Below are 13,022 nucleotides of genomic sequence, written 5' to 3' on the forward strand. Positions count from 1 at the left end.
CTTTTATTAATTGGTTTTCTTTCATTTACTCATTGCTTTTATTTGTCTTACTGATTTTTTTATGTCTTATTGTTTTAATTGCTTTTAGTAGTTTCTCTTTTACTCTTTTATTCAGCTGTTCCTCTTAAATTGTATTGCTAGCTCTATATGTCACCCAACATGCTTTTTTTTGTTTACATTTTGGGTTTTCATGATGTAAAGCACTTTGTAACATCTGTTTTAATAAGTGCTTTATAAATAAACAGTATTATCATATATATTATTATGTACATTATGCACACTTCTATCTTATGAATAGCTAGTACAATAAGATAAGGCTCCCCTGCACTCTTGATAGAATGCATATTTGAAGTATATATAACCTGCATTCTTCCTATAATCAGACAGGAAAAGCTTCAACTTATTGTATAAATCTGATGTTGAAGCATTTAACACCTGTAGTAATTCTAGAGTCCAGCAGGGGGATCCTCAACTTGATACATTTAATCCAAAGGTTCAGTTTTAAAAACATACATCCCTTCAGAGTGTTGGGTATATGGAACGACTCCTGAGAACAGAAAAAAAAAAGAACAGTATACATTTGAATAAAAAGGAAATAGAATGTTGTTATTCAGATGTGATGTAAAACAGCAGCTACAGTCGAACAGAAAGAAAATGGCTGAGGTAAGAAACATTTTGTGATTTGATAAAAAAAAAGCTTTCATTTATCTTCTCATAGCTCATAAATGTTAGTGTAGGTGGTTCACAATTACTAGTGATCAGCTGATAGCTCATGTTTCTTTTTTAAAGTGGTGAACAGATCAGACTTTGCACTGGAGATGTTTAAAATTTCAGTGAAATGCTACTCTGCTATATTTGATGTAATGTTCAGAGGAATCACCAGTAAAATAGGTCATATTATTTGTTATTATACATATTTCAGAACGTATATCGTCAGTGGTGTAAAAGCTACTGAAATGATGTCACTACTCACAACTGCTAGTTGCTATCAATGATGAACTGAGTTACTAACCATAAAAGGAAAAAGTTGTGCACGTAGATTACAGCTCACTACTTTATTCATATCCTTATCCTTGAGGAGGGATAAATAATTAATGTTACTGCGCGAGATACTCTTTCTCCCAAGATGCAACTGTGATGATGGAGGAGTTACCTCACCACAGAGTCACCTAACTAATTTCAGGTAGCTGTTAGATATTTGACGTAATGTAACGAGTAATAACTACTTTTAAAGTCCTTTTCAATGTTGTTATTCTCCCGGGTTTACAGAGAAAACAGGAAGTGAAAGCTGACCAGCAGACCGAAGAGACGGCTAGTCCCAACGAGACGGCTAGTCCCAACTGTGACCAAGAGCCGCTTCTGATCCACGGTCTGACTGTGGATCGATACAGAGAAATCTACAACTCCGTTTTAACGCCGTCTGCCCTCGCTGAGCTGTCAACATGCAAACCCGCTGTGAGACACTTTATTAGTAACAGACACTTTAAAGTCTGATGTGGTGTTATTAAGGTGTAATAACAGACAGTCTTCTTCTGATTTTAAAGGACTATGTGAGTAAGGTGTTGGAGCTGAAGCAGTGTCTGTGGAACGCTCTGAGTCGACCGCGGCTGCAGGAGAGGGTGATGGAGGATGGACGCGTGGAGATCAAAGAGATATTTGACCTGACATAAAGTATAGTTTAATATATTTAAGTGCCAACTTTTAATAAATCTGATGGATTTTATTTATTTATTTATTTATTTATTTATTTATTTAAAGGGACGGTGCATATTAATGTGCATTTGAGCATAGCATCCATGTACATATGCTATGAGTTACTAGTTAGCTATGAGGCTAATTTTCATCTGATGTGTTTAGGAGTTGAATTGTGAATCAAGCAAGCAGCAGTTACCCTGTCTGTTTATTTAAACTACATAACTTTTTTGTGTTTTTAAGAAATCAAAAGAAAATCGAATCCCAATACCCTGGGGATAGCGATCTGATTACATGTCATCTCATTACTGTGGTGAATTAAGTTTACAAAGTTAGTTTTATTTGTGTCTAGAATGAACACAACATAAAGAGTCAACATAAAAAGTGAAGCAGACTGGGGTGGCCAGACTGGGGCACTAACTTTTGCAAGTATGTTTGTACACGTTTACTCACATTTTCATACATGAACTTCTAACATGAAAATAGCCAATATCCATATCTTTGTTTACTTTGAAGAGCAGCACAACAGAGAGGCAACATTTAAATCTTCTTTGCTTTGAGGAAAATATGCTTGTTAAAAGTCACAATTTACAGTTCTGACAAAAAGAAAATATTTATCAGGATTTTGGAGTGGTCACTGGGGTGGCTAATCAGATTTTACAGGGTCATAGCCACCCTTGGCCACCCCCTGGATACACTCCTTGGGAAATAGCATGTGAGGGGGGAAGGTATTATTATAATGACTCATTGTAACATCACATGGACAGCAGATTCTGAATGGTCTGTCAGTTTAATTTCACTTTTTGTAGGTCAGCGGATAATAATGCTGAAAATGTGTGTGTGTTTTTTTTTACTACACCCCTTTAACTATAAGCTTTACAGGTTTTGTAAAGACTACATGGTTTTGTACATTTCTCACTGCATGTCTGTCTGTTCATCAAACTACTTCTAACCTCCACCCATTTCAACTGTATTACTTCTTCATATGGGGTATTTGGTGCTTCCTATATGCTTGTACAAAATAAACTTCACAATTTTTCAGGTTTTTAGATATTTCTCAGTACCTGTGAAACCTCTTTTTATTTAATTTCTGCTGTCTCATATTATTTATTCATACAGTCATACAACTCCAGTGAAATACCTAGCCCTAGCCTCCTGGTTGTCCTGCAGCACAGTCAAACATTTCAGCAGCTTTAAGCTATTTATTTCATGTTTCTACATTTACAGCAGTGTAGCATTGCATTTCAGCATTTCCACGCATGTGTAAAAAAAAAATAGATATTTTAATGATATCATTAACTCTCTAAAAGTTTTTTTTATTTATAGTCTATGTCTTAAAGTTATGGAAGCCCGTTTCTGCCAGTTAAAAAATAAACATATAAATAAATAAATAAAGAAATGTTTTAGGAAAAAGTAAAAAAAATAAAAAATTGGGAAAAGTAAAAAAAAAAAAAGAAAAAAGAAAAGTCAAGTCATAATAATGAGATACTAAGTCATAATTATGAGATAGGCCTAAATGGGCTTCCATGTGTCTCGCGGCAGCTACAGTTTGAAGGGGCTGAGACAAAGCTTTGCAGACCTTAATGGATATCATCATTAAAGACTACTTTAGATGTGGATTCACAAATCGTGAAATAACCTTTTTGAGGGCATCCATTGTTTCCAGTTACAGCATCAATAAAATAACCTGCAATGCTTCTAGCTATATCATTTTTCTTGAGAAACCATCAATGATGCATATTCCATAGGGTTTTAATTTTTCATAGCCATCTATGTGCCATTCTAATTTTTCTGCTTCTTCTTCTTCAACTACTTCTACTACTCTTCCACATGTTCAGCTGTGTTTAACAGCTTTCAGCCTTCAGCTTCAGCATTTCAACGCATTTGCTTTCAGGAAATGCAACCTTTCTAATTATGACTTAGTATCTCATTATTATGACTTAACCTTTTTTTTTTTTTTCTTTTCCTTAAAAATTATTATTATTTTATTTAATTTTCAATTTATTTTAACTGGCGGAAACGGGCTTCCATATCAAGTGGTTTAAAAAAAAAAAAAAGCAAAACAATCCATTGTACTTTCCAATCGCAGATTTCCGCGACGTGCGCTCAGTTTGTCCCTCTGCGGCTCCCGTACAAAGAGGGAGGAAACAATTTGAATGTTCGGCGCGGTTCAGCAGGAGCAGTTTTGTTGTGATCGTGAAGGAAAACGAAGGTAATGTCACGAATTTCGACCACTTTATGAAACCATCCATCCCGTCCTGTACTGTTAGCACACAGATCTGAGTGTACCTGTATTAACAGTAGAGGCTTGTCAAATGATTTTGCGGTCGACGTAAAATGTAACTGCTGTCACGTTGAGTTTAGTTGCTACAACGTTAGCAGACCGACTAAATCAACGTTTAATCATTTACTTTTTTTCTTTCAGTGAACACAAATTAAATAACTTAACTTTAAAGCAGTCAATGGTTCCTGCCTCATTGTTTAACTCTAACCAATTATTGTCACCAGCTATTGTTTCCAATACTGCCGGTGTTTCGATTAAAAGTGCGACCCTTCTAAATGGCGACTTTCAGCCGTTGAAAGATAAACAGGGATAGTTGAGTTGTTATTACTGTAAAAACACACTCATTAGATATACCTTCGATGAAAAACGAGAGAAGCACACATATATCTTAATAAATACTCAGTGACACATCATATAAACAAGGTTTAATTCGGCTAACATCACAAACATCTGATAACTTGGTCTCACTTCCGCCGAATACTAACTTTTTAAAGCTCCTGTCGGGAGTTTGGAGCTGGTTATGAAACACAGTAACATTTGTAGAGATGTCTCTTTATGATGTAAAGAAGCAAACAAGACCTTAACATTTATATATATATATATATATATATATATATATATATATATATATATGTATATTAAAAAAAACTTTCTATGTGTTGTTTTTGTCTGAAACATGGCAGCGGGTAGGTACCAGATAGCATGCACGAGCGCCGCTGACTTGCGACCATATGATGGTGACTAATTCAAAACCGGTCCTCACCAAAACATTATCATAGTGAAAGTTAAAAACACAAACAAACATGGCTGCTGTTAGTACTCACAACTGTCATGCTAGCATTATCCAGTTGTACTGGTGACACGACATCAGGAGAAAAGTTAAAACACATATATAATACTGTAACAGCTCTACTGTTTGTTAAACGTGTTCAGTGTAGATGTTCTTAATTCCTACAGTGTTGACAGTCAGTGAAGGCATCAGGAGAGGTGTAGAGTGTGAGCTGGAGAGAGGAGAGACAAGATGAGAAGTTCTTCATTCATTCAAACATTGATTGTTTGTTGGTTGACGTGATCACGGCCGACAGTGACCGCTTATTAAAGATCAACGTGTTCACGAATCGGCTCGTCATCCCTACAGCGTCTGGACGGACGCTACAGTACATCTACATTTTCTCTAGGACTTACTAAATGTCATTAATTCCTTTGCTTGTCAGAGCCCCCGTGGTGAGAGCTTTTTAGACTCTGATCCGGACTACAGTCCTGAGCAAAGCACCTCATCGGGTCAGAGGGGACAGGCCCGAGGTCGAGCGAGAGGGGCAGTAAATAGAGTCAGGGGACGGGGAGAGCACACCGGGGAAATGTACGCACAGGAGGCGGGCACAACGGCAGGACGGGATTTGATTGGTTTAAAATTTTGGGACCCAAAAACGGTGATTGGTTGGTGTTTTCCCAGGTTTGCTCCGGCTGTAGATAGCAGCTTTTTCCACTCTTTTTTAAGAACACATTATGCTTTGATCGCCATCAGGACATAAAGATCATTTTAACAAGTATGACAAAAAATGTATCTAAATCTGATTACCAACCCCAGCTTTAAGTGGATCATGTTGCTGTGGTAAAGTGAAATATGGTGGATTTTGTGCCGTCCTTGTAGTATGGCTTCCTCCACCTCGAGCGCTGATGAGGGCTCCTTCAAGACCCCTAAAATCTCCCGAGTGAGGGTCAACGGAGGGACCCCCATCACCATCCCGGCCTCACCTTTCATGAAGAAGCTGGGCTGTGGGACTGGAGTCAATGTTTACCTCATGAACAGGTCTGTCTCTCCAGTCTTGACTCTCATTTTGCTCCCTTCAGATCTATCCTTGGAATATGAAATAGTGTTGTTCATAAGTGATGTTTCCCAAGCTTCAGAAACATATAATCAACGTGTTTTTATTGATCCATCAGGATGGGGAAGCTGAATTCATCTCCCTGGGCTGTGAAGAAAATCAACAGTAAGTGTGCGACCAAACAGCTGGCCGTTTACCAGAAGCGTCTGAATGCAGAGGCAAAGATCCTGAAGGGAATCAACCACCCAAACATTGTTGGTAAGACACAAAAGCAACCTCACATTACATTAGCCGTACAACTCACTGTGCCTTTATGTCACCAGTGTCAATGTCAACTCCAGAAATACTGTACAAAAAGGTGACATACTGGTGCAATAACTCTGAGTCTTTCTTCCATCATTAAGGGTTTCGGGCCTTCACCACGGCTAAAGATGGATCAAAGTGTCTGGCCATGGAATACGGAGGAGAACAATCCCTCAATGACCTGATCGAGACGAGGAAGAAGGACGAAGGGAAAGCTTTTCCTGCTGCCATTATAGAGAAAGTGGCGCTGCATGTTGCTCGAGGCCTTCAGGTAGCACTCACAAATCACGCTTTAGCCACTCGCCAAACATCTTGGCTATCCACTGTCAGTATATGTGTCTGTGGGAACAAACTGCTCCTTAATTTGGGTGTAGCAAAGCTAGGAGTTAGCCAAAAGTGACATCCAGGCAAGACTTCCTCTCCTGTATGCTGCATCGGTCACAATCTAATTAGCAGGTCTAGACCGTACTCTATGTTCTATTATTAACAAAGACCCAACATCAAATCAGGATAAGATCCAGTCCCATCTTACAGACAGGACTCAGTCTGATCTCATCTTAATCCACCATGAGCAGAGCACTTTGCAGCATTTAGCAAGTTACAGTGGCAAGGGCAAACTTCCTTTAACAGGTAGAAACCTCCAGCAGGACCAGACTCATGTTAGACACACATCTGCTGAGACTGAGTTGGGGGTTGGATAGAGGGGATTAAGAGAGAGAGAGAGATGATGGTGGTGGTTGTTGCTGCTGGAGTCTGGCACATCCACAGCAGCAGGTTGTCTACGGCAGAGATTCAGAGGAAACTACGAGACAAGGGAGCTCAGGGACTCCAGATAGGATCCCAGTGTGTTAGTGTTTCAGTTCCCCGGCAGTCTAAGCTTATAGCAGCATAACTAAGAGCTGTTTAAAGCCTGAGCCAGCTCTAACTATAAGCTTTATCAAAAAGGAAAGGAAGCCTACTCTTAAAAGTAGAGTTAACTGTTTCTGGTGAGTCTCAGTTTCACTGTAATAGTAAATTACACAAATCTTCCACTGCAGCAGTACGAACCCCAAAAAGAGTTAACCCATTTTGTTGTGATTGACATGAAATGAACAGCTCTTAAGAAACCACAGCATCATGATTAAGATCTGTAGAAAGTAAAACGTCAAGCTTTGTCAGACCTGTCCTCAAGAGGAAGAGAAAACAACTTTTAAAACGCCTGTTTGTTAAATGGAACTCAGATTGATCATTTCTGCATACCAGGAAGTCAAGTAGTGTATCAAGAATGGACAGTGAGCTGTGCATGCATGGAAACATCTTTATAGAGATGAGTAAACTATTAGATTGCCACTTATGGGAGCCAGTATGTCCTCCAGCTTTTGCACTCCATACAGCAATTGTCTTGTAAACACCGAAGCCTGCTGATACATTTCTGGTCCATACTTCTCTGACTTCAAGCATTCTACACATTTTTCAGTAGAATCTGTAAATAGAGACCCTGATGATGGTCTGTCAGTTCTTTCTTAAGTGTGAAGTTTTGTAAAGTTGCACGTTTGGCCACGCCCACTTTGATTTGTATTGATTACATTTATAAAACCGAGCAGGGCTCAGTCTCATGGCGTGTTCTTGTCTGGGTACTTAAAAGGGTTTTAAGTGTGTGGTCTGGCCCTGGGTGTTAACAGTGTGTCAAGTCTGGATTAGATACAAACAACACTTTGGATAAACATCACACCTGTGTGTTTGTTTTGTGTGTTTGTGGGTTGAGTCTCTCTGCATACATGATCACATGAAGCCATAAAAAAAGCTTTGGATTAACTTCTCAAAAAGGATAATCCGCTTTCAGTCCCCTCAGTGATGTCTTTCTGTGATTCACGATCACAACCTGAATCCAATAAACCGTCCATGGGAGAAAACACACTCCAAAGATCAGGGGTTCATTTCTCCCCAAATCCTTTTTGTCTCCTCTCAACGTCTGCCACCCGTTAATTTAATTTAACAGAACGAGGAAGGTTTAACTGAACAAATAAACACAGAAGGACGCTGTTAAGCTCTGACTGTCAGGAATGTTTCTGTTTGTTTAGTCTTGTTTTTTTTCCTGTTTTTTTTTACAGTATCTCCACAACGAGAGGAGGCTGCTGCACGGGGACATGAAGTCCTGTAATGTCGTCATCAAGGGCGACTTTGAGACGGTCAAGATCTGCGATGTGGGCGTGTCTCTGCTGCTGGATGAGAACATGAAAGGTAGTGATTGCAATCACAGCATTAATAACAAATAATCAACATAATAACTCTTCTGCACTGGATGATGGTAGGTGGATTAAAAAATGTCTCCTACAGAGTTTCATTTGCAAAAACAACAAACTGTGTTCCCTCAGGTCCTCAGAGGATATCAATCAGAGGAGTCTGGGATTAGTTGTTCAGTTTCAGAAACCTTGTTGTCATTCTCAACTCAACCCATTTTTATTTATAAGTCAAACTTTATTTATACAGCACATTTAAAAAACAAACCGCAGTTGGTTAAAGTGCTGTGCAAGCTTAAAAACACAATCAATCAAAAAAAATTGTAATTAAAAAAGAAGAGATATTAAAAACACAATAGATAGCACAAGAAAAAGCAACAATAAATAAAAGCAAAATAAAATGTTGGCATATATAAAGCACCTTTCACACATACATGGAAGGGAAATGGCAACCTTAAATACTGCAGCAGCTGTTCTATGTTTTTTTTTTTTTGTATGTCTTTACCAGCAATGTATGCTGCAAGAAAAATGTATCATGATTAAATCTATGGAAAACTCAATAAAAAAAGTGAAAAGAGAAAACAACATTAAGAGGTAAAAAGTGGAAAGGAAAGGGATATAAAATACTTAAAAAATAAAATCATGATGATCAAATCAAATCAATAAAATCAGAGAACTATCAGAAAAATGAAATAAAATAATTAGAATAAACCAATAAAATAAAATCAGATAAATACAAATAAAATATAATACAATAAAATAAATAAAAGTGATGTTAAAACTAGTGTTATTGATGTAGATAGGGCTGTCCAAAATAATGCTTATAATCATATAACAACAATAGCAGCAGCCAAACATCAAGGCATCCTGATTTTAGAGGCTTTACCGCCATCTTCTGGACTGGATGTTACCCAACATGTAAATGTGAGAGTCATCATAGCTTTGCAAAGACTAGCTGCTCACCATCATAAAGAACCCATCCCTACACTTGACTGATAAAACTTTAAGTCAGAATAAATGATAAATCAGTGAATGTGTAGATCTTTACATCGTCTCTGAAGCTGAGGATTGATGAGTAACAGGCTGTACGTGTTAATGTGATCAGTGCATCGTTACTTTTGGTCTCTTCATGGGATTTGCTGACAATAACAGAAACACAGTGTTCACATGGGACTGATTAGAACTTCAGGCATAAGGTTGGCAGAAAACAGCTCAGAGAAAACAACTGTTTACATCAGCTGATGAAGTTTGTTTGTGTTCCCAGACATGTAAACCCAGGTGGTTACATTCAGACTGCAGGCCACAGTTACCTCGTGTGTGACCCACATCTGTTATAGCATGTCCTAGTGAACAGCTTAATACTCTGGACTTCATCAAATACATGACAGACTTTTATGTACCTCTGAGATATTGATAGATCTCCGTCCCTTTTATGCCTGCCATCATATTTGGGGAATCATTGCCGAGTTCTGGATCTTTTTGTTGCTATAATAAAACAACCAAAGTGTGTTTATTTATGCATTTCATCAAAAATGTTCTCCCTCTCTTTGTCTTCCAGTGTCAGACTCGAAGGCGGAGTACATCGGCACGGAGCCGTGGAAACCGATGGAAGCTCTGAACGAGGAGGGAGGAGAGATCACCGACAAGGCCGACATGTTCGCCTTCGGTCTGACTCTGTGGGAGATGATGACGCTCGCCATGCCTCACCTGGAGATGCTGGGGGACGACGATGATGAGGAGGAAGAAGGTGATGAGCCCTGAATATCATGCTTTTAAAAATTGCATGTAGTGTTCATTAATGCTGCAGGCAACATTGGTACAGTTTTGCATTATTATTTTGATTACAATTACCTTACATGCATAGCCATGCCTACATATTCAGAGATCTATCATCCAAGCTTTCCTCTGATTAGCATCCGGTTTGGTATGCTCACTGCGAGTTGAGGCTGCACTCTACATCGATAGCAAGTCCAAAAAGTCTGCAAGCCAATTCTGTATGTTACAGCAGTCCAGTTTGCAAATTTTCCAGTTCATAAGTATTGTTCTTTTCACAGACAAAAAGGCTAAAACATCCATCATATTTCCCAGTCTGCATACATGAGGGCGTTGAGGGATATCAATCAATCATAAATCAATCTTTATTTGTATAGCGCTGTGGTGGCGTGGCCCGGCGTGAGGCGACCGTCCAGCGGAGCAGTGACCAGAAATGAGGCTTCAAACTCAGTATAAAAGTTTACACACAAAGTTTATTCACGCAATGTGAGAGAGAAGTTACAGCGTACTCATGGAGCATCCGAAGTTCTCTGTCCGATTAGAGAAACATTCAGTTATTTATACATCTCTTCGTGCACTGGGGAGGAGGGAAGCGTGTGGTTTGCAATTAAGGGTAAAGGGTGTCGATTAGAGCAATAGCACACGGAAACAATAGAGACATACATCAGTCTTGTGACCTATAAGCCACCATGCATAGAAGACTATAAATGTGCACACATATGGTTATTCATTTAGCATAAAAAACGTGGCATTGGTAGCCAGAAATCCCCTAAGCTTACATATATCCGTAATTAAAAGCACAAGCTAACATTTCATGTGCTTGCAAAGCAAATCAGCAAAGATGAACTATCACATCCTGGCTGACTGATGTTGTGATACTGAGGCGAATAGATCTGACCTCGGTCAAACATGTTTTCTAGGAACTGCACAGATCGCTGGTCTTATACCCTACTATTAGCTTGTTACTTGACAAGTCATACAAAAAGAAAACATATGAATATAACTATTAAGAGAGAATACATGAATATAACAAGAAAAATACATGAGTATAATAAGGAAATTAAGCGAGATTCCACAGCGCCAAATCACAACAAACGTTATCTCAAGACGCTTTTACAAACATAGGAGGTCTAGACCACTCTATGTCAAATTATGAACATAGACCCAACTTCAAGACAGGGTAAGACTCAGTCTGACCCCACCTTAATCCATCATGAGCATTGCACTTCGCAGTATTTAGCTAGTTACAGTGGCGAGGAAAAACTTCCTTTTAACAGGCAGAAACCTCAGGCAGAACCAGACTCATGTTAGACAGCCATCATGCCTCGACCGAGTTGGGTCTGGAAAGACAGATAGAGGGGAGTAAGAGAGAGAGGTGATAGTGATGAGACGAGTAGTAGAAGCTGTTGCCGCTGGAGTCCAGTGTCCAAGGGAGCTCAGGGACTCCAGAAAGGTCTATGGTTAGTAACTTTAATGGGACAGGCAGAGTTAAAGTAAGTGATGAAGGGGTTGGGGGGGAAGGGGGTGAGCTAGGATCCCAGTGTGTCAGTGCGCCAGTTCCCCCGGCGGTCTAGGCCTATAGCAGCATAACAAAAGCTGGTCCAAGCCTGATCCAGCTCTAACTATAAGCTTTATCAAAAAGGAAAGTTTTAAGCCTACTCTTAAAAGTGGAGAGAGTGTCTGCCTCCCGGACCCTGACTGGTAGGTGATTCCAAAGGAGAGGGATAGGATATGAACATTCATTAAAACCTGTAAAATATGGATTACCTTGGGTTTATTTGTCTTGAATGTGACCCAAACATTTTGTTCATTGAAACAAATGAATGCTTTTTGTAAAGGACATATCACATACCACCTGCAGTGCCTTTAAGAGCCACCAGAGGGCCACTTCCCACACAGGGGATTTATTACCTGTCTGTGTGAAAAACAGGGTCGCCTTACCTCATTGTAGAATTTTAAAATCTCTATAAAATTCATGTTTCCTGTTGCCTCAGTGTTCAGAATCTAAAACATGTAAACCGTTCCTCTTTCAGAGGACTCCATGGAGGACAGCTTCGATGAGGACGAGTACTACGAGCGGTTGGGGACGAGGCCCCCGCTGGACGTTGAGGCTCTGGGCAGCTCCTACAGGAGGATGGTGGAGCTGTTCTGCCTCTGCACGGAGATAGACCCTAAAAAGAGACCCTCGGCCGCACAGGTGGTCCAGGCTCTGGAGAGCAACGCCCCTCTGGAGAAAACACCCAGTGAGGTGATCGTTATCGACTGATTCACACAACTGATGAAGCTTTTTTATCTTAGAGCTGTCAGAAACTTAGTCAGGGATTTGTATTAGAAACTGGAGAGTATAGAGACAACCTGAAACCTGTCCTCTTTATATACTGGTCCTTTTTGAGGGCGGTTGTGTTGGAGATATAAATCTTAATCTCCAGTCTCATAGAAGAATCTGTTATCTCTGTTCTGTTGGTCTTCACTTGTTGAAACTATTTCCATGTTTTCATTATTTCTCCTCGTATGTTCGACTTTTGTAGCGTCCTGTTTTTACTTTCCTTACCTCTGAGTTCTCTTCAGTCTCATGTTTGATTGTGTTCCTGCACTTCTATAAACTATATTTCTTCATCAAACTCTTGATGTTCTGTTTTCATTTGATCTTTGTTGTGTTTTGAAGATCTGTCAGGGCTTCATTTACACTGTAGATGAAGTGATGGATTGTTCTGCAGGTGTCTGCCAAGCTTTTGTATTTGCACACAAAAATACAAACATACTTTAAATCTTTTATTTAGGAATTTCAAATTGGAAAGTGAGTAACTGGATTTCATTTGTAATTCACCAAAGCAATGCTTTGACCATAATCGTTAAAAATACGGCAAAAGCTTTATTTGTTGTAATCCAAAGACCTCCTAAAACAAAATAATAAGTCTAGCTTCA

At 39.2% G+C, this 13,022-nt stretch overlaps 1 protein-coding gene across 1 annotated transcript; it reads left to right on the forward strand.

Annotated features, from left to right (window-relative positions):
• The first annotated feature begins 3,766 nt into the window (after positions 1 to 3,766).
• Positions 3,767 to 13,022, forward strand: pbk (PDZ binding kinase). The gene is made up of 7 exons (XM_034698983.1): positions 3,767 to 3,904; positions 5,628 to 5,786; positions 5,921 to 6,060; positions 6,207 to 6,376; positions 8,196 to 8,325; positions 9,883 to 10,071; positions 12,131 to 13,022. The coding sequence occupies exons 1-7, from the start codon at positions 3,849 to 3,851 to the stop codon at positions 12,361 to 12,363; spliced, it is 1,077 nt and encodes a 358-aa protein (XP_034554874.1). The 5' UTR covers positions 3,767 to 3,848; the 3' UTR covers positions 12,364 to 13,022.

Source organism: Notolabrus celidotus, chromosome 13 (genome assembly GCF_009762535.1).
Source record: "Notolabrus celidotus isolate fNotCel1 chromosome 13, fNotCel1.pri, whole genome shotgun sequence".
Lineage (NCBI taxonomy): Eukaryota > Metazoa > Chordata > Actinopteri > Labriformes > Labridae > Notolabrus > Notolabrus celidotus.

Excerpts from the sequence above, each read along its gene's own strand:
- pbk (XM_034698983.1), top strand. The coding sequence starts at position 3,849 with ATGTTCGGCGCGGTTCAGCAGGAGCAGTTTTGTTGTGATCGTGAAGGA. Across the intron at positions 6,061-6,206 it reads CAACCACCCAAACATTGTTG|GGTTTCGGGCCTTCACCACG; the intron begins GTAAGACACAAA and ends TCCATCATTAAG. Across the intron at positions 10,072-12,130 it reads CGATGATGAGGAGGAAGAAG|AGGACTCCATGGAGGACAGC; the intron begins GTGATGAGCCCT and ends TTCCTCTTTCAG.